The sequence below is a fragment of the Bos indicus genome, chromosome 12 (assembly GCF_029378745.1).
Source record: "Bos indicus isolate NIAB-ARS_2022 breed Sahiwal x Tharparkar chromosome 12, NIAB-ARS_B.indTharparkar_mat_pri_1.0, whole genome shotgun sequence".
NCBI classification, from domain to species: Eukaryota; Metazoa; Chordata; class Mammalia; order Artiodactyla; family Bovidae; genus Bos; species Bos indicus.
The window spans coordinates 88123417-88147797 of NC_091771.1; the positions used below are offsets into that span (position 1 = coordinate 88123417).

Consider the following 24381-nt stretch of genomic DNA (forward strand, 5'->3'; position numbering starts at 1 on the left):
CCCTGGCCCCAGTGCGTCTGCTCGGGCTGGTACCCCAAGAACCAGTGTTGAGGGAGCGCGGCGCGTGGGAGCTGGGTGCCTGTGGCGGCTTCCTCTGCTATGCTTCCCTGGGGAACGGGTTACTGTCACCAGACCCAGCACATGCAAACTGACAGACCCAGGCCGACACTGCCCCTCACGCAGGGTCCAGGTGATCCTGGGCCGGGGTCGCCCTGCCCACCCTCCCCAGGATCCCGTGTGGGGCTTCCGTCCTGTCTCCAGGCTGAGATCTCACTGAACTGCGTCGGTGCTGAAAGGAAACCCACTCTTCAGCACCTCTGCTCACACCAAAGGGGTTCTGGGGTGGTGTCGGCTTGGTTTAAGGGAAAACAGCCACAACAGCAACTTTCACATGAAGGCTTTACTGTGACTTAAAGGGTGCAGAACCGTGGCAGGAGACCACGGCCTCGCTTCCCCCGTCCTCAGCTCCTGGGTTTGGGGTCTTCTGTCCTCGGATCCAGCAGCTCCCATGTGGACGAGCCGCTCCTGTCCTGGGGAGGCAGGCGGCGCCAGGTGGGTGGATGGGCAGGTGTCAGGGCTCAGGACAGGCCTGAGCTGGGGGCAGGTGTGCTCCCGGGAGAGACGCCAGCGTCTGCGACGCCAGCTGAGCCCGGCCCCGCAGAGCGCTCACCTTGATGCTGATGCCATGGACGGCCAGGTCCCTGCGTAGCGCGTCGCAGGCCTCCAGCAGGGGCTGCCGCTCCAGGAGCCGCTGCCGCCGCGCCTCCCCAGGGGCCTCCCCAGGGGCCTCCCCGGAGGCCAGAGCGAACTGGCGGACCTTCAGCCGGAAGCGGACCAGCTCCTCCACCAGGCTGTGCAGGGCGGCCGGGCTGCCCGCCCCTGGAACACACTGGGGGTGCGGGGGTGTGTCGGGGTGAGTGGGGCAAGCGGTGTGTGCGGGGTGTGCAGGCGTGAGCGGGTGTGAACCCACAGCCAAGGGCCTGGGGGCACCTTCCTCCCAGTGTCCAGGCCCGGCCCTGACCTCGGCCGCAGGGTGGGCTCTGGGAGGTGCCGGCGTCCAGGCCCCGCCCCATCCCCGGCACAGGGTGGACGCAGAGGTGCCGGCGCCTAGGTGTCAGGACTGGAAGTCTGAGAAGGCTCAGATGGGGACCAGAGGCCGGGGCCGGACGCCCCTCGGGGAGGGGCTGGGTCTCTGCCGTCCCAGGGACCCTGACGGGTGGGACCCACAGCGCTCACCGCAGCTGCTGCGTCCACCAGGGGGTTCCCTACAGGACACAAGTGGCCCGGAGCACACTGTGGTCGTGGCAGACGCTGGTCCACTCAGAACCTCGTCACTGCAGCTAACGTGCTAGCTCTCAGTGTGCGCGCGCTTTTAAGGGCCGTGACACGTCTCACACATGTAAAAAGTTTGGCCTTACAGTTACATATTAAAATCAGCATTTATGAAGGGAGGAAGCGTCTGTTACATGCTGGCATGTAGCCGAAGTCCCGAAACAGGACTGAAAAGAGAGGCAAGCATACCTGTCGCTCGGCCAGAGAAATGCCCACCGTCTCAAAGAACTGCTCCACGAAGGCCACGATGGCTCCCAGCACGGCGGGGCTCCGGGGACCACGGGGCTCCTGTGATGGCCGCCGGGGAGGGTGCTCAGAGGCCAGAGCGCGGCCCCGGTAGGTCAGCCCGGGCAGGCGGGGGACGTGGCCCCCAGGGAGGCCGGGCACATGCTCCGCGCACCTGAGCCAGCAGGTGGCCCCCTGGGTGTCAGGCGCCTCCGCGGGAGCCTGGCCCGGGGCGGGCGGGCCGGGGACCAGCTGGGGTCTCACCACGGCCTCCTCCCCTAGCTGACATCGCTGTGACCCACTGAGACTCTGCGGAGCCCGGGAGGCGACGGCATATCTCGGGCTCCTGTCCACGCCCAGGCCCCCTGTGCCCCCCTCGGGAGGTGACTGCTCATCAGGAGCCCTGGGGGCCCATGCTGGGAGCAGGGCCACCTGGGGGGCTGGCAAGCGCATCCTGGGAGTTACCTCGGAGGCCGCCTTCAGCTGCCTGTTCCCGTGGTGGACAAGGTCCATGACGGCGTCCACTGCCCGCACCGTGTCGAAGTCGTCCGCCAAGGCCGCCTGCACGGCCGCCTTGGTGCGGCCCAGCCTGGGGGAGGAGAGCGCGGGGCTGTCGTCTGTCCCCCCGCGTCCCCAGGTGCAGCCTCAGGTCCCCTGTGGGCCCCTCGCTCACACGTCCCGCAGGTCCGCCCGGCCGTCACCAGCCCCTTGGGGTGCTGCCTCCTCCCTGCCGTCCCTCGCCCTGGGACCCCCCGGCTTCCCGGGCACAGGGGAGGCCTGGCAGAGCCCGAGCAGCCCCGCGGGAGACGCAGACCTCTGCTGTGCGTGCCCCTGCACCCAGAGCCGCGTTACGCAGCACAGCCGGCCGGCCGCGGACAGACACAACGACTCCCCGCCTGCTAGTGAGCAGGAAGCCACCCACCTGCACCCCCACCTGGGGGGCCCGTGGCCAATGGCTCCCGAGACCTCGTGGGCCTGGTGCTCGACTCTGTGCTGCGCTCCACCACAGCGGCCAGCAGGCCACTTCATCTGTCTCCTCCCGACACCCCTTCCCGAGTGGCCCCGGAGGAGTCCAGGCTCACCACTCTCCAGGGCCCCCGGGGGTTACGCCAATCCCCCACACCCAGCGGCCTCAACCCCTGGTGCCCCGACAGCCTCCTCCTCTCTCGCCACCGTCATCTCCCCAGCTTCTCACCATCCCTGACGTCAGCCGCAGACCCCCTCCCCATCCCACCCCCGTGTCCTGGACGTGATTCAACGGCCTCCCGGGCCCGCTCCCCACCCGCCTCACGCCTAGGGGCCCTTGCTGTGCACCCACCTCTCCCATAGCACGTCCTCCTGGATGGGCCCGCCGGCCAGCTGCCCTCTCAAGTATGCCCGCGCGTCCTCCACGAAGGCGGCCGTGGCCCGCAGCAGGCTCCTGGCCTCCAGCAGGGCGCCCTCGCTATAGTCGATGGCTGCGGGGTGAGGACGGTCACAGGTGCAGCCTCGCCCGCGGGCCAGGGAGGGGCTGCCCCCTCTGACCTTGGACCTGGAGGTGGCTGGGGGCGGCCCTGCTGAGGCTGCTGGTCAGGCCCTGGGCCCACTCAGCTCTGCCCGGCTCAGGATGCGGCAGGAGCGGCAGAAGGGGTCTCAGGCCTGAGGGCCGAGTGCTGGGGCTGCTTCCCGGGTCTCAGGGTCCCCAGGAGCCGTCAGGGACTCGGGCCATGCGGCTGGCTCACCTGACCTGTAGCTGCTCCGCAGGCAGAAGAGCCGGAAGACGTCGGGAGAGGTGGAGCGGAGAAAGTCCTGGGGGTGCACACGGGTGAGAGGAGCCACTGACCCTCCGGCTGGACATTTCCCTGCACAGCCTTCCCCACCCACCTGTGGCCGCACCCACCCCATGCTGCACCTGCTCATCTGGCCGGACGGCCTGGCCCACGGCCTGGCTCAACCCGGAGAGGATGGGCATGGGTGCCTGTATTTCAGTGTGGTCAGCGCCTGTCTGAATCCTGCAGACTGCACTCTACTCAGAAACACTGAGCTCTGAGGAAGGTCCCCAGGCCTCACCAGGCCACCCCCGAGATCTATATGAAAACCCATCTGACCCGGTTGTCTCTGCGTCCACGTCCACCTCCTGATGCTCCTTCCCGGAGTGTGGAAAAGGGATCTTTCCCAGTCCTCTTAGCCCCCCACACCAGCCAAGTGGAGGCCCACCCAGGGGATGCTGCAACGTGCATGTGAATTAACGTGGTCCCAAGCCCTGGGTCTTGACCTCATGGAGATAGGCGCCTGAGTGCAGCCGTGACTACAGCGAACGCACCAGGAAGGGGAAGAGACCTGGGGACCCGGGGTGGGCCTCCTGCACAGGGCAGCCTCCACGACGTGTCGGGAACGTGGGGGCCCCGAGAGGCACCCTACCTTGATGGTGACGTAGTTCTTCAGCGACTTGGACATCTTCTCTCCTCCGCCCTTCACGTGCAGGTGCCCTGAAACGAGCACAGCGGCTCGTTCCTCACCAGGCGGGAAGGAGGAGCCCTTCTCAGAGCCCAGCCTCCGGGGACCCTGCCCCTCACTGCCCCCTCGTGGGCGCTGGCACAGGGCCCCCCAACCCGCTGGCCAGGAAGGGGGCCACAGCCACTGGCCGGGCGTCACAAAGTGGGGACCACCCTCCCCCTCCCATGACTCACAAACAGGGGGGACCCGACTCAGCTCCCGGGGGGGATGCCCTCTGCTTCCACGGAGCGCAGGCCTGGCAGCCCTGAGCGCTTTCCCGCGGTAGCTGTTTCACCGATGTGCCCCCACCCTGGCACCATCTCATTCCCATATATGTGAAAGACAGGGAACCCAAACCCCTTAGGACGTCCTCCAGGACCGCCTGGGTACCAGGCTCACTTCCCAGGAAACTGGTTTCTCGGCACAACGTCTGTGCACCTCTCCTGACGTGACTCTCAGCACAGGGTCTGTCCACCTTTCCTGACGTGACTTCACCCCAGGCTGCCCAAGGCCAACTTTCCTGAGAGCTGGTTACAGGGCGGCCTCTAGAATCTGACCCTGAATACATAACCCTAGCAGCGTGCGGCTTCCACCAAGTGCAACGGACGTTTTACAAAACCGACAACGTCTGGAGAACGGAACTCATCCGACTGCTGAACTCCACGTCCACCTCCCCGTGTGTGCGACGTCACAAAGTCGTGTCCGAGTCTGCAACCCCAAGGATCACAGCCTCCAGGCTCCTCTGACCCTGGGATCCTCCAGGCAAGAACACTGGAGTGAGCTGCCACGCCCTCCTCCGGGGGATCTGACTGGCCCAGGGGCTGAACCGCGTCTCTCACGTCTCCTGCTTTGGCAGGTGGGTTCCTTACCACTGCGCCACCTGGGAAGTCCAGGAAAATAGATCGCTTCTCCAGGTGTCGGGACACAGCACCCTTCCTGCAGAACACAGAGCGAACCCTCCCACCCGCCAGTATCTGAGCGACGGGACCCACACGTGTGCACACGGCCCTCCGTGAGCGCTGCCGCTGCCGCCTGCGCCTGGACTCACGGTCACCCGGGGCGCCGGCACTGACGGCAGGCCCCACGTCCTCACGAGCAACACCAGCGGTTAACACGGGGTCACCTGATCCCAGCCCAGGGACGGGAGCACTGCAGGGACGGGAGCACTGTGTCACCGGGCCCTGGGACTCCTCCCTGCATGGGCTGCGGCGCTCTGCTCTCCCGAGTCCCCCACCCGGGGGGAGATGGTTCCACGAGGCTTCTGAAGAGGTGTGGGCCCCTGACAGGAAACACGTGGGTCCTGGGGGCCCTGCCGGTCCCCGCCTGGGAGCCCCAGAGGAACGGCTCATCGAGCGCTGGGCCAGCAGGAGGAAGTGATTCCGGCCACTGTCGAGCTCCGAGCAGTGCACGAAGTGGACGCCAGACCTCAGCTCTGGCGCCGGGGGCAGCAGCCTGGCTCGTCGCTCAGCCGACCTCGGGGTAGCACCGAGGCTGGGGTCACGTGGACCATGAGGGGTCCCAGCAGGGCAGACGCTGGGGCTGGGCAGCTCAGGGCTGGAGCAGGCGTGAACTTGGGGTGAAGGAGATGCAGCAGTGAGCGCACCCCGGTCACCACGACGACCCCGCCACGGACCGGAAGCAGCTTCCGCACATGCTGAAGCCGGAGCTGCTGCCTTTAGTACCATCTAGCCAGGAAAATCTGGTTTCCTGAACCCAGGGACTCAACAGAGACAGTGCCTGTGCCCACGCCGTCGCTCACCTGCGTCTCCCGACCTGACCTGCACCAAAGCCCTGTACCCCTGCCCTCGGACAGCTCCAGGGCCTGACCGCACCTGTACGCCTGCCCTCGGACAGCTCCAAGGCCTGACCGCACCTGTACCCCTGCCCTCGGACAGCTCCAGGGCTCGTCCCAGGGTGGCCATGACAGGAGCGCGGTGGCCCTGCGACCTCCGTCAGAACGTGGACACGCTCACGCCCCCGGGGTTCACGCGGACTCCAGAGCCGCCTGCTCAGGATGCCACCGCTTCCCCACTCGCTGTGCGCTCCTGGGAGCGGACGGCTGGTGTTAATCACAAGCTGCTTAAATAGTGAGGCGGACAGTGGCGCTCTCAGAGGCTGACAGGCGCTCGTGATGACGCTGCCACAGCTCCAGGCCGGCACAGTCACAGTCACTACGGCAGCATGCTGTCTGAGACTCCTCGTCACAGCTTCACTGAAAGGAATGTCTATGGAACAGCACTGCTTATTTTCCGAATTCTCTTCAGCTCACATTTCACTTCCAAAAAACATTTTTGGCATTCCCGTCCAAAGAAGCTCACGTGCGACCGACTGCAAGTCAGACGACTGAAGGGACAGCTGCTTCTTGCTCTCCTGGGTGATTTCGTTGCTCAGTCGCTCAGTCGTGTCCGACTCTTTGCGACCCTGTGGACTGCAGCACGCCAGGCCAGGCCTCCCCGTCCGTCACAAACCCGGAGTTTACTCAAACCCCCGTCCATCGAGTCGGTGATGCCATCCAACCATCTCATCCCGTCGCCCCCTTCTCCTCCTGCCCTCAATCTCTCCCAGCATCAGGGTCTTTTCCAGTGAGTCGGCTCTTTCGCATCAGGTGGCCAAAGTATTGGAGCTTCAGCATCAGTCCTTTCCGGGAGTGTTCAGGGCTGCTTTCCTTTAGGACGGGCTGGACCGACCAGCAGACGTGGGTGTACCCAGTGGAGCGCTCACAGAGCCGACCGGACAGAAGTGGGCAGGTGGCGGGAGCCGTCACTCACCGGAGTGCAGGAAGTAGTTCCCCCACTGCGGGCACTGGTGGAAGGCCTCGCACTGGGCGATCTCGTTCTCATGGTGTGGGAACGCCAGGTCCACGCCGCCCGAATGGATGTCCAGCTGACTTCCGAATACCAGACTGCAAGGCACGGGGCAGAGCAGGGAGTTACCCGGGTCCAGCCACACCATCTCCACACCCTTCCTGTGGTCACGCCTGCCAGCCCTCTGCACACACCAAACGGAGTCCAATTCTAAATGCGTGATAATCTGATGCACACAGAAACTGAGATTCTGTTTTCACGTCATAAAAACCCCCGAGTTCACAGCTTTTTCTCCTCGTAAAGACACTTCACTTTCTTTGCTCTGCACCAAAGATGTGGTTGTAAAAACATCAAAGCGCATGCATGCTCCACTAACCGAGCCGGGCACCACCCCAGCGTCCGGATCAGCACAGGTGAGGCTTACCTGGCGATGGTGGAACACTCGATGTGCCAGCCGGGCCTCCCGTCGCCCCACGGGGAGCCCCAGAACGGCTCCTGGGGCTTCGCCGCCTTCCACAGTGCGAAGTCGCTGGTGTGCCGCTTGTCGGAGTCAACTGCCAACGGCAAGTGGTCCGTCAGTGGAGGGAACCCAGAGCCAACATCACAGCGGCCACGGAACAGCCGGGACGCCCGCCCCAGAGCCCGCTCCTCAGAGGCTGCCGCACGTCTCTCCCGCAGGTCTTTTCTCTTTCCCACATGCAACCCACAGCCCCTAGACCCCCGACCAAAGCACGCCAGAAGCATGCGAGCCCCCAGCCGTCACTCAAGAACATTTTTTTTTCTTATTTTTTCCAAAAAGGTGTTGCTGATGCTGGAAAGTGTACTGGACGGTCCCTCCCCACTTCCCGAACGCCAGGCCATTCCTTGCCGGCGTGGACGACCAGGGCAGCGGGAGGAAGGCCTGGACCAAAGGTGACGAGGACTGCTCAGGAGTCAGCACACAGCCGGGGACGGGACCCAACAGGACGCGGTCCACAGGCGGGGCGGAAAACACTGCTCTGTCGGTTCTGATCGCCCGTGTTTGATTCTGTTACACAGTATCCTCTTAAAAGTGTTAACACAGTTCTATATACCTACTATTGCTTCCTATAAAACTGACTTTGACTTAACAGAACCCGGAACAGAAGATGGTATAGGAACAGACTCAAACACAGCGGGAAGGTGACAGACGCTGAAACACTCATGGGAACCTGCTAGAGGGGAAATTCACACGGCATTTACACGATAGACCCCTCAGGGGTTTAACACAAGAGCCTCAGGACAGATGAGAGCGTTAAGACGGACACACAGACAAGCGTGTGGGCAGAGACGACAGGAGGACGAGAGGCGGGGAGCCCCGAGACCTCCACGTGAGCTCTGTTCCAGAACCCCTACGTTTAAACCTCAGCCGTGACCGACATCTGGCAGTGACGTCCTCACCCCCGACCTGCCTCGGGAAGGTCTGGTTTTCTCCCCGGAAGCCCCTCAGGAGGCGGGGGGACCCACCTGGCTCTCCAACCGGCCCAGGTGCCACGCCAACCAGCTTGCCGTACCTGTCGCCTCGCGACTGCAGGTCAAAGTAGACGTTGCCTGTTTCGAAAAGGGGACGGTGAAGCCACTTCTCAGCCACCAGCACCCGCGTCTATACGCGCATCACAGCTACGGAGTTAGAACTTAAACACAGGACGCAGCCTCTGGCCCAGCCGGCCCTCCCTGCCATCAGCACCCGCGTCTACACGCACATCACAGCTACGGTGTTAGAACTTACACACAGGATGCAGCCTCTGGCCCAGCCGGCCCTCCCTGCCATCAGCACCCGCGTCTACACGCGCATCACAGCTGTGGTGTTAGAACTTACACAGGACGCAGCCTCTGCCCCAGCCGGCCCTCCCTGCACGTCTAGACCGCGACCGACACCCCTGTCCTAGGGAAGCACGCGCTCGGACGTGCCACGGCCGTCCAGCAGTGGAGGTGGAAACACAAAGGGAAGGTCACTGCGTTCACTGGCGCCTGCATTCAGCTCTGGCCCCCATGTTACACACCCACCAACCGAGACGCCCCTTCCTAGTCCAGACACGAGAGCACCCTGCTGCTCAGACCACAGGCAGCTCCTCACACGTGCATCCCCGTGGGGCGCCTTCCCTGAGCTGCACGCGGGCTCCCGGGGGCCCTGCGGAGCCAGGCGGCCCCCGCCCCTCTGACCCATGAGGTGGCGGCGGGAAAGGAGCCGTGTTCAGGAGGGCTGCGGCCACGGGCACTGGACCACGCTCCTGAGGGCCGGCGCACACCACAGTCAGCGCGAGGCCACGGTTGGCCGAGACTTCTCACCTGGACAAACCTGTAACTTCTCGCCTGCACCTGCCTAGCTCTGACCCAGCCCTAACCCTCACCTGCACCTCCCTCTCAGCCTTGAGGATGGGGGGCTCACCTTCCGTCTGCACCGCCCTTCTCGGGGGCCGTGGCCTGGACGGGGGGCTCACCTTTTGCTGTGCAATAAGCGTGCCCGTTGGCGATGAGTCTCTCGATGAAGGCGACGATCTGAGGCACATGCTCAGTCACCCGCAGGTAGGCAGTGGGTGGGAGGACCTGCGGGAGGGCACAGACCCGCGGTCTCCCCAGCCCGGCGCAGACGGAGGCCCCGCCAGACCACCTCCGTCACTCGGCCTTCTCACCAGCCACCTACCTTCAGGGCCGCCATGTCCTGTTTGAAGTCTTCTTCGTAAAGACGGGCCAGGGACGCGGGCGACACGCTCATCTGCAAGATAATGAGGCAGGGCTCCGTCTGCAGGGGTCAGGATGGGGCCTCGGAGGACGGCCGCCCCCACGGGCCCTGCTCACAGAAGGCCTTGGGCCTGCTTTCTGGTTAGACTGAAAACAGAATAAACGATGCCACGATCTCCATTAACTCAAAACAAAACCCCCAAAACGACAGTTGTCCTGGAAACTGCGGCCCGGGGATGTTTACTGAGGAGATGAACCCGGTGAGCAGTGTCTTCTTCACGGCAGTCGTGGGCAAGACAACGCACGCCTCTCTCAGCTCTCTGTGCAACATGCAGACGGGCCCACTGAATCCCCCAGATGGCCCCGGGGTCCCGTGTCCACGGTAAGACTCCGGGGACAAAGACAGCAGGTAGGGCCGCCAGGCCCAACGGCTCCTCCCGAGCGGCCCTGGTGGCAGAGCAGGCCCCTGCGAGGAGCAGTCCGCCAGCGTCCGCCAGGGCAAGGCCAAGCGAACCACAGACCAAAGCCCAGCGTCGCTGTGCCACTCTGGGAGATTCCACGGCACGCGACTGGACCCAAAGAAAAAACACTGTGCCGCTCTGGAAGACTCCACGGCACACGACTGGGCCCAAAGAGCAGCAGAGGGTCTGATGAGCTGCCTGGCTTTCTGAGTTCTCCTCATGAGTTTCCTGAGCAGTATTCCTCTCCTGGGGGCGGGAGGGAAGTGTGCCCCCGCCTGGCCCTTCCCAGAAAGCAAACACCTTCCGTCTGTGCCTCCTCCCGAAACCCGGCTCGCGGCCTGCACTGGCGTCCTCGGCTAAAGCCACACGCTGTGCAGGCCCCAGGCACGCAGCGTGCTGAGCCATGATGCACACGAGTGCACACACACACGGGCACCGCCTGAGCCACGCGTGACACACGAGTGTGCACACACACACACACGGGGCAGACCACGCGTGACGCCGTGCTTGAGGACACGCGTGCATATCCTGGGTGGCCGCTGCCAGCGCCTCCAGAGGAACCTGAAACTGAGCACCTCGCTCAGGCGCTGCTGAGGGCCCGCCAGACCATGGTCACGGTGGCGCCAACTGTAAACGCGCCTCCTCACTGCATCTCTAACCTGAGTCTCTCCTGTTCTGAGGGAGCTCGAACATCTCGAGTGTTTAGGGACCATCTGCATTAAACCGTCTGAAGTTAACCATGGCTCTACAGAGCTGCAGGTCCTTAAAGTCTTGTCTTATTGATACGGAGGAAGTATTTTCAAGAAAAGAGATAGACCTTTTATCCTCCATATGAATTTCACCTGTTCCCAAACGTCTTTCAACTTCATGGTTATTTTATGGCACGCAGAAAATTTCATTTTTGTATTTAGCAATCTTTTACATTTCTCAACCTTTTCTGGGTTTGGAAACAAACTTAGCAAAGCCTTCTGGACAGGTGGCTACAAAAAAGTGCCCCATGGTTTACTCTAATAATCCATGCTTCCACGTCTTTATGTGAAATCTCTGATCAGCTTCAAATCTGGTTGTGAGCCATATATCCAACTTTGGTTTACTTCTTCCCTCAGATGGTCAACCAATCGTCAGCTTCTTACTGAGTAATCCTCTGTTCCCCGCTGATGTGAAATGCCATCTTCACCAAAAACGAATTTCCAAAATTACTGTGTCTGTCTCTGGACACTCCAGCGTGTCCCATCGCCTGTCTCTTGGTTTAACTGTGAATTGGTGTTTCATCTCCTCGGTCTCCAGACACGGAAGGCAGGCAGGGGCGGGGGGAGAGGGGGCCGCTGCAGAGGAGGCTTGGTGGGGCGGGGGGTGGTCAGCATCGCCACAGGGAGCCACAGGTGTGGAGGGCGCGTCGGCCTGGACCTTATGTGCAGACACACAGCTTCCCCCGGGTCTGGCCTGCGTCTACTGAGCTGTGCAAAAGGGGAAAGAGTAAAGAAAACCAAGCAACATTCTGCAGCTCCTGAGCCATTAGCACCCGGTAGGCCCTCCTCCTCTAGCCTCTACTCTTACGGACTTGCTCTGCTCGCCCCTGGGAACTCCAGATGCAGGCAGCCCCGCTCTGGTGGCAGGAAACGTGGGGTCCTCACACGCGGCTCCTCCCGCCCCCTCGGCGGGACCCTAGGGACCGTCACAGGTGACTGTGGGCCAGAAGTGGACACAAGCTGCTGCTGGCGTGGGGGACAGGGAGTCAGACCCCCAAACTGAAGCAACTGGACACGGAACCTCCAGGCCCCTGGTCCCCCCAAGAGGGGCTCACGATGCTCTCTCCACAGGACCCCCTGCAGGGGGCGCTGCTGACACGGCACTGGCCCTGAGAGCCCAGGCCCGCCCGGAGGGAGGAGACTCTGAGAGTCCCGAGGACTGCAAGGAGATCCAACCAGTCCATCCTGAAGGAAATCAACCCTGAATATTCACGGGAATGACTGACGCTAAAGCTCCAGTGCTTTGGCCACCTGGTATGAAGAGTCAACGCACTGGAAAAGACCCTGACGCTGGGAAAGACTGAGGGCAGGAGGAGAAGTTTGGCCACCTGATATGAAGAGTCAACGCACTGGAAAAGACCCTGACGCTGGGAAAGACTGAGGGCAGGAGGAGAAGGGGGCGACAGAGATGAGAAGGCTGGATGGCATCACCAACTCGATGGACATGAGTTTGAGCAAGCTCTGGGAGTTGGTGATGGACAGGGAGGCCTGGCGTGCTGCGGTCCATGGGGTCACAAAGAGTCGGACACGACTGAGCGACTGAGCAACAGCAACGATCAGCTGGGCTGGGCGCTATCCCAGGCAGGCAGGGGACCTTGAACGCCTGTCCAACCTTCCTCCCGGAGAGAAGGGCACGCAGGCCAGGGTTCCAAGGCACAAAGACAGTAACTCTGCTTCAATCACTGAGGCACTTAGTATCATTTTTCTTAACACAAAATGTAACCCTGCGAATATACCTTGTTTCTTTTCATTCCTCCCCCAGAAATCCTCCTGCAGCTTTTATTCCTGACAAACAATAAAACTCTGCCAGAAGTTAAAGTCAAGAAAGTGATTCAGAGAAATGAAATATAATTTAAACTATTTTAAGAGCACACACTGAAGCAGATGGCATGAAGGATACGGCCATCGTCAAAAAAAAACCTTGCCTCTGGTAAAAAGAACAGCCTTTTTGTTGGACACTAAGAAACAAATAGGTGTTTTCATAACTATGTGCTTCAGACCGTGGTTTAACATGCTGAAGTAGGATTCTATCTTCAGAACAAACAAGACTGCGTGATGCCAGGTTAGCAGCCTGCTATGTTACAAGTATGGACGTGCTCAGCTGTCAAAAATTAAAACGCTCTCTACACTTACCATTTCTAAACCAATTCTGCCAACCTTTCCCCCCAACCCATCGGCCCCCACCAGCTGAGCCTCATGACAGGTGGAGAACCCACTTCCGGCTCTGAAGGGTCACAGCCGACCCCAGCGCAGCCAGCACAGGGACATACCTGGGCGGGCGACCCGGGCACCCTCCTCCTCAACCAGCCTGGCGTCCTCTCTGCCAGGGGTTACCGCCCACACACCAACACCCATCCACCTGCCACATCAGAGTCCCCCATCTCTCCGTCTCCCCAGCCAGCCAGGCCCGGCTCCAGCCTGCGTCCTGCTCAGCACCGCAGGGCTGACCTCCCCATCGGGGCCCGGGGTCCTGCTCAGCGCCGCCCAGACCCAGGCAGCCTCCAGAGGGACTGGCAGGCCTGCCCCTTGCCCCCGTCTGTCCTGACCATGGACGAGAGGCCACTGCTTCCTGCATCGGATTCGCTCAAAGGCTCCTCTGGACCCCAGAACCGCCGGCCCAGTGAGTGTCTGAGCACAACCTCAGTGCAGATGGCCCCGGGCGGCCCCAGGGAGACAGCGCAGGGCCCTGGGCGGGTGGCGGGAGGTGGGCCCGCTCCAGCAGCCGGGGCAGCCTACCTGCTTCCCGCTGCCACCTCCCACGCCCCCTCAGCTCCCCACTCACGGCGCCCACGGCCACGCCAGCATCACATGACCTCGCGCTGCGCTTCCATGGTGGCCAGGGCGGACACCTGACCCTAGGGGACACCAGGCACAGGTTGCGGATCTGGAGATCAGACAGAACAGTGTGGAGAGTCAGCGCCGGGGAGACCAGGGGAATCGCTGAGTACCCCCGACACACTCCCCCGAATGCTGAATGAAGGCAGTCAGTAGGAAACAGGAAGACGGGCTTCCTAGAAAATAAATCTGAGAGAAAATGACAGAACACGGGAGGAATGCAAGAATCCAAAAATCAGGACGGCGAGTTCAGATATGTCCCTGGGGTAGAATGCTGCCTTTTAAAATGTTGATGAGTGCTTAAGAACATGAGAAAACACTCAAAATACAGTAAGTGGGAAAAGCAGGTTGCAAAACAGTGTAAAGAATAAACTGGCTTTCCAGAAAACTCTATATATGCATTCAGACGCTTTTAAAGTTATAGGACGTAAAGCCCTCAGCACGTTTTTCTATAAACTAGATACTTTAACAAGTTTTTATATATCTTTAAAGACAAGTGTCATATATGTGCGTGCATGTTAAAGTGCTTCAGTTGTATCTCTTTAAAACCCTATGGACTGCAGGTTCCTCTGTCCATGGAATTCTCCAGGCACGCCCTCCTCCAGACGATCTTCCCACCCAGGGATCAAAGCCCCACCTCCTCCGTCTCCTGCACTGGCGCGTTCTTTACCGCTAGTGCCACCTGGGAAGCCCCAGCTGTTACATACAGTCACGTACAAATGTTATACACGGCTGCTGATTATAAAACACAGAGGAGGTGAACCTTTGAAAGTAGACTTTTAAAAGTACAACTACAGGAAATGCCTTGGTCACCAGTGGACAAGACCCTACGTTCTCATAGCTAAGGACACAGGCTTAATCCCTGGTCGGAGAACTAAAATCCCACAAGCCTTGTGATGCGGCCAAAAAAAAAAGAAATAAAAAATTCTCAAGTAAAAAAAATAAAAATGTAACAAAATACTTTATTTAATCCCTATGCTAGAAATCCCCCCCAAGAGGTCCTCTAAATGCCACATGAGATATAAGAGGAGTGTCCTGTTTATATAACAAGTAAGAAAATCAAACCTCACAGGAGCGAAATTCCCAAGCCAGCCTCTGAGTTCCCCTGTAACAGGGAAGGAGATACATCCCGCAGGCCGACAGGGCAGGGAGGGCCTGGACTCAGCCCGGGAGGTGTCCTCGGGATGGGAGGATTAGGTAAGGGCGGAGTCGACCACACTTCTCAGCAGGGTGAGGAGACCTCTCTGAACAGCCTCACGCGGTCACGTGTGGACAGCAGGTGTGAGAAGTCTCGCGAGGCGCAGACAACTGTGAGGTGGGGTCGGCCCACTCACCGGTCAAAGCCCTGCTCCGCGTGGCCCTCGCTCACCTCGTTGGCGCGTCTGATTATCTTATCGTCCACGTCTGTGATTCCCATCACCATGACGACGGTGCACCCGAACACCCTGCTGAGGATCCTCCGAATTATATCAAATCTGACGTAGGAGCTGAAAGGAAGAACATTACAGCACCTTTCATCCTGAAAGCCACTACTGCGATCTTCAAAGAGTGTGCTCCCTTTACCGTGAGGCCACACAACTGTGTGATCAAGGACGTTCAAGGGCAGCTGCAAAAGGAAAAGCCTTTCACCGGCCCTCTTGGGTCCGCGTGAGAAAACTAAGGCGCTGCCTCAATTGCAGGACCCAACACGAGCACTTTTAACTTTGAGCTGTTGTCTGAGTGAGTTTACACCTGCTCCACTGTGTAAAGGTTCACTCGTGACACAAAGTCAGGAGGCGGCCAAGAGGCTGGGTGCTTTTACCGCCCGTGTTCATGCTCCAGGATAACTAACCTCTGCCCGTGACAAGAGACAGAAGCAGATAATAAGTCAAGACAGAGATGATCCCATCAAAGCTGGAAAGGTCACTCCCAGGAAGTGTGCAAGCGGCTGTGGAAAGTGGGAACTCCAGCTTACGGGCAGGCTGCACGGGAGCAATGCAGACTTGAAAAAGCAAGGGTTTAAAATCCAGCTCAGGTCAGTCGCTCAGTTGTGTCTGACTCTTTGCGACCCCATGGACTGTAGCACGCCAGGCCGCCCTGTCCATCACCAACTCCTGGAGCTTACTCAAGCTCATGTCCATCAAGTCGGTGATACCATCCAACCATCTCATCCTCTGTCATCCCCTTCTCCTCCTGCCTTCAATCTTTCCCAGCATCAGGGTCTTTTCCAGTGAGACAATTCTTCGCCTCAGGTGGCCGAAGCATTGGAGTTTCAGCATCAGTCCTTCCAACGAATATTCAGGACTAATCTTGGATTAAAATCCAGTATCTACTTAAAATCTCAAGAAACTAGATTCCCCATAAGAGCAACCTTAACTTTCCGGGTCAGCCAGTCTCATGCTCGTCTCTGTTATACACGCGGCCTCTCTGAACTTGGGTTCATAACATCATTTTCCTTTGAAAACAAAGCTCCTCCTCATTGTATCCCTTGTGTTTCCATACCCACCCACCCCAGACATAGCTGACGCCAAATTCTAGGGCCAAGCCATCTCTGAAACGCCTTCCCAAGAAACTAAGAGGTTAAACATCCCTTCGAAGCCTCAGACTGCCAATTCACAAACTGGACAAAAGTCTACTATTTCACAAGGCTGTGGTACGTAATCTCAGTGCCTGCGCAGCAGAAATTTCAGCTAATTCTGATTATAAGTATCATCCCAGTGCCTCTCATTGTCAGGTCAGGAAAACACTGCAAGAAATGAGATTTTAAGGATGAAGTTAACAAGAACTTAAAACAGACGGAAAGAAAAAGTCGAATCACACGTGTGGCTGAAGGAGCTGGTGGGGAGGGGCAGGTGCTGGGGGGCCCGATACCCGAGGGTGGCCGCTCCCCGGGTCTCACTCGCCCTGTGGGCACCTTGGGAGCCCAGGGGTGGGTCCACTCACCAGGCTGCGGCTGCTGCACCCGTGGGAAACTGGATTCTGCAGCCGGCCTGGCTCAGCACTGTCCACCTGGGACCCTTCCCGGGTTACACTTAGGAGGTAACAGCACCACCAGCTGGCGTGGTGAGAGAACTGCACTGGCTGGGGTTTGCGGAGTTTAGAACAGTGCCCGGCACAGAGTGCTGTCCAGTTAAGCGTCTGTCTCTTTAAAGCAGAGGCAGGTGGGGAGGAAGGTGTGGAGGAAGGTGTGGAGGCAGGAACCTGCATAGTGAGCAGGGGCAGACCCGCAGAGGAGGCGGTCTTGGGCTTCCGGCTTTTGACCTCAAGAGCAGTGGACTGTGCCTGACCGTCCCAGCCCGAGACCACAACCTTTTCCAATGTCTTAGGTTTCTGCCTCACTAGGGACACCCCCACTTGATGACTCTTCCTGAGTGGTGGGTGCCCAGAGCGGTCACCCTGGCAAGGGAGCCAGACAGGCTTCTGCGGTGCTGGGAGCGCTCTCTCGGTCTGGGGGCCGTGAGCATCGGCTGGGCTGCACACTGCAGGTCGGCACGCTTGTCCATATTGTGAAGGACGAGCACAGATCGCAACCGATGCTCCTGGGTAAAAAATAAGGGCGAGGCTGCCTCGCACCCCCTTCCTTTCAGAACTTCTTCTTTAGTCCTTTCAAAATGTACCTAAATGTTCCTTATTCAGTCTCACAACTCATGAAGTTTCAAGGACCCAGAAGCCTTCTCTTTGAAATGAAGTTACCAAGAAGGTCACTTTCACCACTTAACAGGAGGGGCCTAGCCTGTGGGACTCCGGGCTGTAGACCTGCCTGAACCAGAGAGCTGGGCCCACCCAGCTCACATGAAACCTCGCCAGTTCCTGCTATTTCTGTGATCCTTTCAGCGGCGCACCCCATACTCCTTTCATTCTCCTTCAATAACAAAAATGCTTTCTCTTTGCCTTTGAGGAGAGCTTTTCCAGGGTAGGACAAACAGTAACCTCTACTGTTTCCGGTGTTTCCCCAACATATTTAATACCTCAAAAAAGAGATCAAAATATGCTTTTTATAACTAATAGTACTTTGGCCACCTGATGCAAAGAGCTGACTCACTGGAAAAGACCCTGATGCTGAGAAAAATGGAGCAGGGAGAACAGGGCGACAGAGGATAAGATGCTTGGATGGCATCACCTAATCGACAGACATGAGTTTGAGCAAGCTCTGGGAGACCCTAAAGGACAGAGAAGCCTGGCATGCTGCAGTCCATGGGGTCACAAAGAGCTGGACACGACTGAGCAACAACAAATTAATAGTAAGTTAGCCCAAAATGAGGAGGGGAAAAAAAAAGACTACTAGTCTATTTATTTTGTTATAATACACACAAAAAATTCAGGTCTTGCTGGGTGATGCATAATTTCTAAAATACATACTAAATAAAGGTAACTTTTAATCTAGATCTGAAAGATAAATTTAAGAGATGCACAAGAGAACAGACAAAATACTAGGAAAAGCAGCAATTTGGACAAGCCTAGGAGACAGATTTAAAAGACAGAGCGAGCACGCGTGGGGCGGTCAGAGAGCTCGGGCTCCAGCTCACCCGCCACGCTTCCTACCGGGTGCCCTCCCACGGGTCACCTATCCTGGAGAACAGGAGGGCCTTTGGCAGCCTTCCCACATCAGGGACTGGGCTAAGCAGCACTTTGTGGGCTTTATTTCATTAAACTGTCGAGATTCAAAAGAAGAATATTATTATCCCTATCCGAAAGACGAAGAAACCAGGACTCAGTAATAAAGTGACTTGTCCAAAGTTGGGAAGTAAATGGGGGACAGGGGGAGGGGGCGCGGAAACACCTGACCAGCTGACTCAAGGGCCCTCTGAAGGGCCTCATCCCACTAAACACAACAGGAAGCATCTGATTGCAAACGGTCCTTTCCCTTGCTCTCACTGTGTCCCTGAGTCTCCTCACCTGAAATGGCACCAAGTGAGGATGTAATATGTATGCTTCCCACAATGCCTGGAATACACTAACTACTCAGGATTCTTAAGTTGTCACTTGAGGGATAGGAAAAAAAAAAAAAAAAAACCCTGCAAAAGGTTTTCTTTCCAAAACAAACGGTTGCTTAAAGGGTGAAAATTCAGCGTCAGGACACTCACCAAGCATGACCCAGGTGTGCGTGATCGTAGACCGTTGGTCCGCAGCTGTACCTGGGGACAGAGGGAAGACCCACCATGTAAAGCAAACTTGCAAGACAGAACGCCACGTTCTCAGTCATAATCAGCATATAACCATGTCTCTTTGTAAAAAAAGAAAAGAAAGGTAACCGCTTTGGGGGATGCGTACCCGGGGATGTATGACCCTTGGATCACTAAATTCAGCGCCAAATCCGTGAAACGCTGGGACTACCCGAGGGTCTTTACAGGTGCCGCCGGAGTACTTCATCACTCATTAGACGCCTGCACCTGAGGACGCAAGCCCGCGCCCCACGCAGGGCGCCCGCCTCCGAAAGGCTGGGTGCAGCCCCTCCCGCCCCGCCGCACCCCCGCTCCCCGAGTCCCGGCGGGCTACCAGGAGGCGGCGTCCGCTCGGCTCACAATCAACGGGTCCTTCCTCCGGGTGAGGCTGTTGTACACCTTGACGCCCGTGTCGTAGCCCGTGGGCTGCAGCCAGCCCTGCCCGCGCGCCCCCGACGCGGAGCGGCCCGGATCCGGGCCCCGTGCGGCCCGGAGCAGCCAAGCGCCCCCGCAGGCCCGGCGCGTCCCCAGCATGGCCGGCGCGCAAGGCCCGCAGGCCACGCCCACGCCGGGGGGGGGGGGGGTGTCAACAGGCCACGCCCACCGGAAGGCCCGGTCGCCCCGCCCACCCGGAAGAGGCAGGCAAGAGTTCGCCGCGGCGCGGGGGGCGGGGCCGCGGCGCGCGCGGGGAGGGGAGCGGCAGGCTTGGGTGGCGGCCCCGCCCCGGGGCGGTGGGCAGAGCTCCGCCCTTCTCGTCCGGGGCGGCGCTGGACTGAGCTGACTCGGTGCAACCCCGGGCCGGGCCCGCGCGCCGCAGGACCCAGTGCCATGGGGCGGGCAGCCGCTGACGGCTCCGCGTCTGCTCCGGGGGCACGTCTGCACCCCAACACGGCTCATGCACACACTGAGCACGTCTGCACCCCAACACGGCACACCCTGTCCCCGGATGAAAGGGCAAAGCTCGGACACCACCCATTCACCGAGTACGCGTAGTAGGAAATGACTGCCCGGGATTCATTTTACGGTTGTAAGTTCTGTCATCTGGTCTCTTGAGAACAAAAGCATTGTGAATTGCGGTTTCAATGAGACTCTTTAAAGGCGGATTCTCTTGAAGTTAACTTTCAAATTATCTCGACAAACGTGTCCTTCTTGATATCTTCCAAAACAGCGTCTCAAAAAAACAAAGAAATCCCCTTTGCTTTTGCAGTCCTCAAAACAGCACATTAAAAATAAATAAATAAATAAAATTTAAAAAAAATTTTTTTTAATTTTTTTAAAAATAAAAATAAAAAAAACCCAGCACATTAAGTTTCTCAGTTGTTTTGGGGGTTTGTTTTGGTCGTTCTATAACAAGGCAAGTGCTCCAGTAGAGACAAAGAAGTACCTTCCAACAGCACTTAAACTTTCCCCAAGACCTCTGGAGTCCAGCTCTGCAATTCCACGGGAACTGTGTCCGAAGGCTTGACGGCTGAAGCGTTAGAGCTTGTCATTCACAATTAGGAGACCTCCCATCGGAGCCAAGCCCCTCTCCCCCACCACTCAGAGCCCTGCTTCAGCATTAACCCCCTCCCCACTGCCTGCACACTTGCCTCATTGCTCTTTTGTAATTCTCTCTCCTTTCTAGTACAAGGTGTGTGTTTTTCTCCCTAATTATTTTTGGATTTTTTCTTTTTTCAAACTTTAAACTTTTTATTTTGCGTAGGGGTATAGCCGATTAACAATGTAATGGTAGTTTGAGGGGAACAGCGAAGGGACTCAGCCATACATGTATATGTATCCATCCTTCCCCCTCCCCCCCCCCAATCCAGGCTGTCACAAGACTGAGAATTCCACGTGCTATACAATAGGTCCTTGTTGGTTATCCATTTTGAATATAGCAGTATGTTCCTTGAGTACTTCAGATGTAAATTATTTTCAACTCTGGTTGTTTAGGTGCTCAGTCCTGACCAACTCTTCTGCCGCCCCATAGACTGTAGCCCAGCAGGCTCCTCTGTCCGTCGGGTTCTCTAGGCAAGGATACTGGAGTGGTTTGCCATTTGCGTCTCCAGGGGATCTTCCCAACCCAGGGATTGAACCCAGGTCTCCTGCTTGGTAGGCAGATTCTTGACCCACTAAGCCACCTCTTTCACTGTGAAAAGTGAAAGAGAAGTTGCTCAGTCGTGTCCGACTCTCTGCGACCCTGTGGACTGTAGCCCACCAGGCTCCTCCATCCATGGGATTCTCCAGGCAAGAATACTGGAGTGGGGTGCCATTTCCTTCTCCAATGCATGTAAGTGAAAAGTGAAAGTGAAGTTGCTCAGTCGTGTGCGACTCTCTGCGACCCCCTGCGACCCCGTGGACTGTAGCCCACCAGGCTCCTCCATCCATGGGATTCTCCAGGCAAGAGTACTGGAGTGGGTTGCCATTTCCTTCTCCAGGGTATCTTCCCCACCCAGGGATTGAACCCGGGTCTCCCGCATTGCGAGCAGAGGCTTTAACCTCTGAGTCACCACCACCAAATTCAGAAAAGGGTAATCTCTAAGGAGATCCACCTGTTGCAGGTGGGAGAAAATCTGAGCAGTAAAACATCTGATAGAGAAAGCTCTGACAGATATTAGATATGCCAGAAAAATAAGAAAACGACAAAAGGCTTGACTGCAATCTGTAAGAACATGAAGAATTTGAGGGGAAAGCTAGAAGTTTTAGAAACAAATTTAGTGAGACTGAAGATGGAACCCTGCACGTGAACCTGGACAGCTGGCATGATTTAATTGGCCATGGGAAATCATGATTTTTTAAACTAAGAGGTATATTCTGTCCTCTGAAAACTGGTCCTGTAAGGTGCTCAGCCCTTGGCGGACAGCAGTGCTACCTTAACTCTTCTGGGAATCGTCAAACGGAAAAACAGACACATTATTCACTGATGGTTAAAAGCATGACTCCTCTTGCAAGTTCAATATTAAAGTGACCAGGAAGATATAGTAGCATACATACCCAGAGAGAGAGAGAGAAAGACTCCTCCCAGTCTAGGTCAGAACCAGTAAGTATATTATAATTAATGATTCCAAAATGTCATGAATGCCATTTCGTAGCCCTTAATGACAACAAAAAGTGTAGTTCTCAGCATTACATTTTGCTTCAAAGCAAAATCTGTAAATCCAAAGTATAGTAGATGGGGAAGCACATATTGTTTAGGGCACTTCAGGTTTGAGATGAACATGTTAGGATTTATATTTAAGCAGCTCAAAACAGAAAGAACTATAATTCATCTCTTTTTCTTCCATAAGTTTGAACATCTTCAGTGAAACTAGAACTATAACCTTAGAAAAAACACTTAATATCAATTTTTGAAACATACTCCAAAGAACAACAATTGAAACTACCCAAATTCTTCAATGTATCCTCAAAATTAAGCTCTTTAGTGGCATTTTAAAATGGGTGATTAGGGTTCAGGATGGGGAACACATGTATACCTGTGGCGGATTCATTTTGATATTTGGCAAAACTAATACAATTTTGTAAAGTTTAAAAAAAATAAAATAAAATGGGTGATTACAGTTATGCTCTAGCTATTGGTCTTCTAACCTTGTCCATTCAGTGTTGAAGTCATTGGCATACATTTTAAGAACTTGGTAAAACTAATCAAATATTTTCTGGCTTTTTAGCCTAAGGGGTAAAGTAAATGTCTTACAAACATTATTCACCACTGCTTCCCTAGTGCACAGAACAGTAGCTAGCACGTGGTGAAGTGTGAAAGTCGCTCAGTCATGTCCCACTCTTTGCGACCCCATGGATATACAGTCCATGGAATTCTCCAGGCCAGAATACTGGAGTGGGTAGCCTTTCCCTTCTCCAGGGGATCTTCCCAACCCAGGGATCGAACCCAGGTCTCCCGCATTGCGGGCAGATTCTTTACCGGCTGAGCCACAAGAGGGGGAAGCAGATGGTAGGCGCTCATTAAATATTATTTTGTTGAATGAAACAATTTTTTTTTGTCTCACGTGTTTTTCAAGTCCATGCCAAAATGAGGGATCGCTACTGAGATGACATCGTGATTTAAAAAACAAAACCAAAACAAAACAGTCCAGCTTGATTATCACTGAAAGGAGTAAATTCTTTCTCACCTTTATCCTTAAATCCAGATGAACACTTCTCAGTTAAAGGCAATAAATGCCTGGATTAAAAGTACCTACCTCTTTCTTAATCATGTACTTTAAAGTTACTTGTATCTTTTTTCTTATTCAGCGTTCACTAGTCCACATAATATCTTCGTTTCCACATAGCGTCAGAGTACTAAAGTCTTGTGCAGGCTAGTGGCCCATAAATGAAGTTTAAACTCAGCGTCCGCTTTAAACTGGGCCAAAACTGGAAAAGTGTGAATCTCTAAGTGAAATAACAACCGTTTCCCCAAATTTTCGAAGTGAACGTTCTCCTGATGTGGGGGTGGGTTAAGGGGGCTGAGCGTAAAGAAGAAACTCATTTCCAAGTGCTAAGTACTATTCGGCGTTGATCAGCGCAGCAACGGTCCGACGCGAAAACTCGTTTCGAAAGACAAACAGCTCAACGCGGTCTCGCGCTCTTTACGAGACCATCACCTGGCCAGCGCGAGCCGCGCTGCGGACAATCGCCCATTTTAAAAACACCGGGCTGGGCTGCAATTCTACTGCTTACAGAGAGGGACTGAAAACTTCCGAGCGGTCTTGGCTGTCACAACGCTGCTTCTGCGGACACTCGGGGCTCCACCAGAGCCTCGCTCCCGGGTCGAGGGGCGGGACCGCGCGGAGCAGCGGGGCACCCGGGAGGGAGGCCAACCCTCCACCACCCATCCACCGGCCGAAGAGGGGACGCAGAGCTGGTATGGGACGCTCGTAGGCTGGGGCCGAGCTACCGGGCAGGGTTAAAGACGGCTACAGGACGTCTGCGCCCAGAGAGAGGACACACGGAGCGGAGAGAACGCCTCCGAGCTCCCCTGCCTGCAGCGGCGGCTCGGGCGCAGGCCCCGGGCTCGCGGACAAAGCCTCGGCGTGGTCACGCCCACGGGGCGGGGCCTCGATAGGAAGAGGCGGGCCCGCGCGCGGGCTCGTCGTCTAGGCAACGGGGCTCACTGAAAGCCCAACTTGAGTTTAGCACCAGGAGAAGAGAGATATGGAGGGAGGGAAGGGCCCGAGACTGAGAGAGAAACCCCCCCGGGACCTCTGACTGAAAGCCGGCCCCACCCCGCTGTGGGTGGTATTTCGAAGTGGGGGCGCGGATATCAAGAGCGGCATCCAGGCCACGGGCGAGAAGGGCCGTCCGGCCTCTCCGGGGGCCCGGCGTGGGTTCACTTCTCGAGCCTCTTTGTCTCCAAGCCGCTTGGCTCCAGCCTCCAGCCGGCGACACAATAAGGGCGGGCGGTGTTGGACCGCGCAAGCGCGCGAGCCGCGGGGGCCGCTGGGAGTGGTGGTCCGACCGCCAGATGGTAGGTCTCCCGCGCGGGCCGGCGGCCGCCGTGGCCGCCCTAGTGCGCACGCGCGCTCACTTCCGCCCGACCGGGCCCCGCCCGCCCCGAGAGGACGCGGGTTTCCAGTAGTGAGACCCCGGCGGAGGGGGCGGTACCCGAGCTCACCCACCCCTCCTCGTCCTGATTGGACCATCCAACTGTGCGCGGCAAGTCGATTGGCTCCCGAGGTTGCCAGTCTGT

At 57.3% G+C, this 24381-nt stretch overlaps 1 protein-coding gene across 6 annotated transcripts; it reads right to left on the bottom strand.

Annotated features, from left to right (window-relative positions):
- Positions 1-385: 385 nt before the first annotated feature.
- CARS2 (cysteinyl-tRNA synthetase 2, mitochondrial) lies at positions 386-23292 on the bottom strand. Of its 6 annotated transcripts, none has more exons than XM_070800480.1 (16): positions 19057-19271; positions 18645-18695; positions 14951-15068; positions 13529-13630; positions 9499-9570; positions 9296-9401; positions 8322-8405; positions 7261-7390; positions 6801-6934; positions 3958-4025; positions 3279-3345; positions 2876-3014; positions 2023-2146; positions 1522-1620; positions 671-889; positions 386-530 (listed from the first exon to the last, which is right to left on the bottom strand). In XM_070800480.1, exons 1-16 carry the CDS (start codon positions 19254-19256, stop codon positions 462-464), a joined length of 1782 nt encoding a protein of 593 aa, XP_070656581.1. In that variant the 5' UTR covers positions 19257-19271; the 3' UTR covers positions 386-461. The 6 variants fall into 6 exon arrangements, with proteins under 6 accessions (XP_070656581.1, XP_070656583.1, XP_070656582.1 ...); XM_070800482.1 differs by lacking the exon at positions 19057-19271 and adding an exon at positions 18832-18891; XM_070800481.1 differs by lacking the exon at positions 13529-13630.
- Between the last annotated feature and the right edge of the window lie 1089 nt (positions 23293-24381).

Coding starts and splice junctions, on each gene's coding strand:
- CARS2 (XM_070800480.1), bottom strand. CDS start 19,256: ATGCTGGGGACGCGCCGGGCCTGCGGGGGCGCTTGGCTGCTCCGGGCC. Junction 8,406..9,295: donor CGCTTATTGCACAGCAAAAG/GTGAGCCCCCCG, acceptor TTTTCGAAACAG/GCAACGTCTACTTTGACCTG. Junction 7,391..8,321: donor TGGGCCGGTTGGAGAGCCAG/GTGGGTCCCCCC, acceptor TGCCGTTGGCAG/TTGACTCCGACAAGCGGCAC.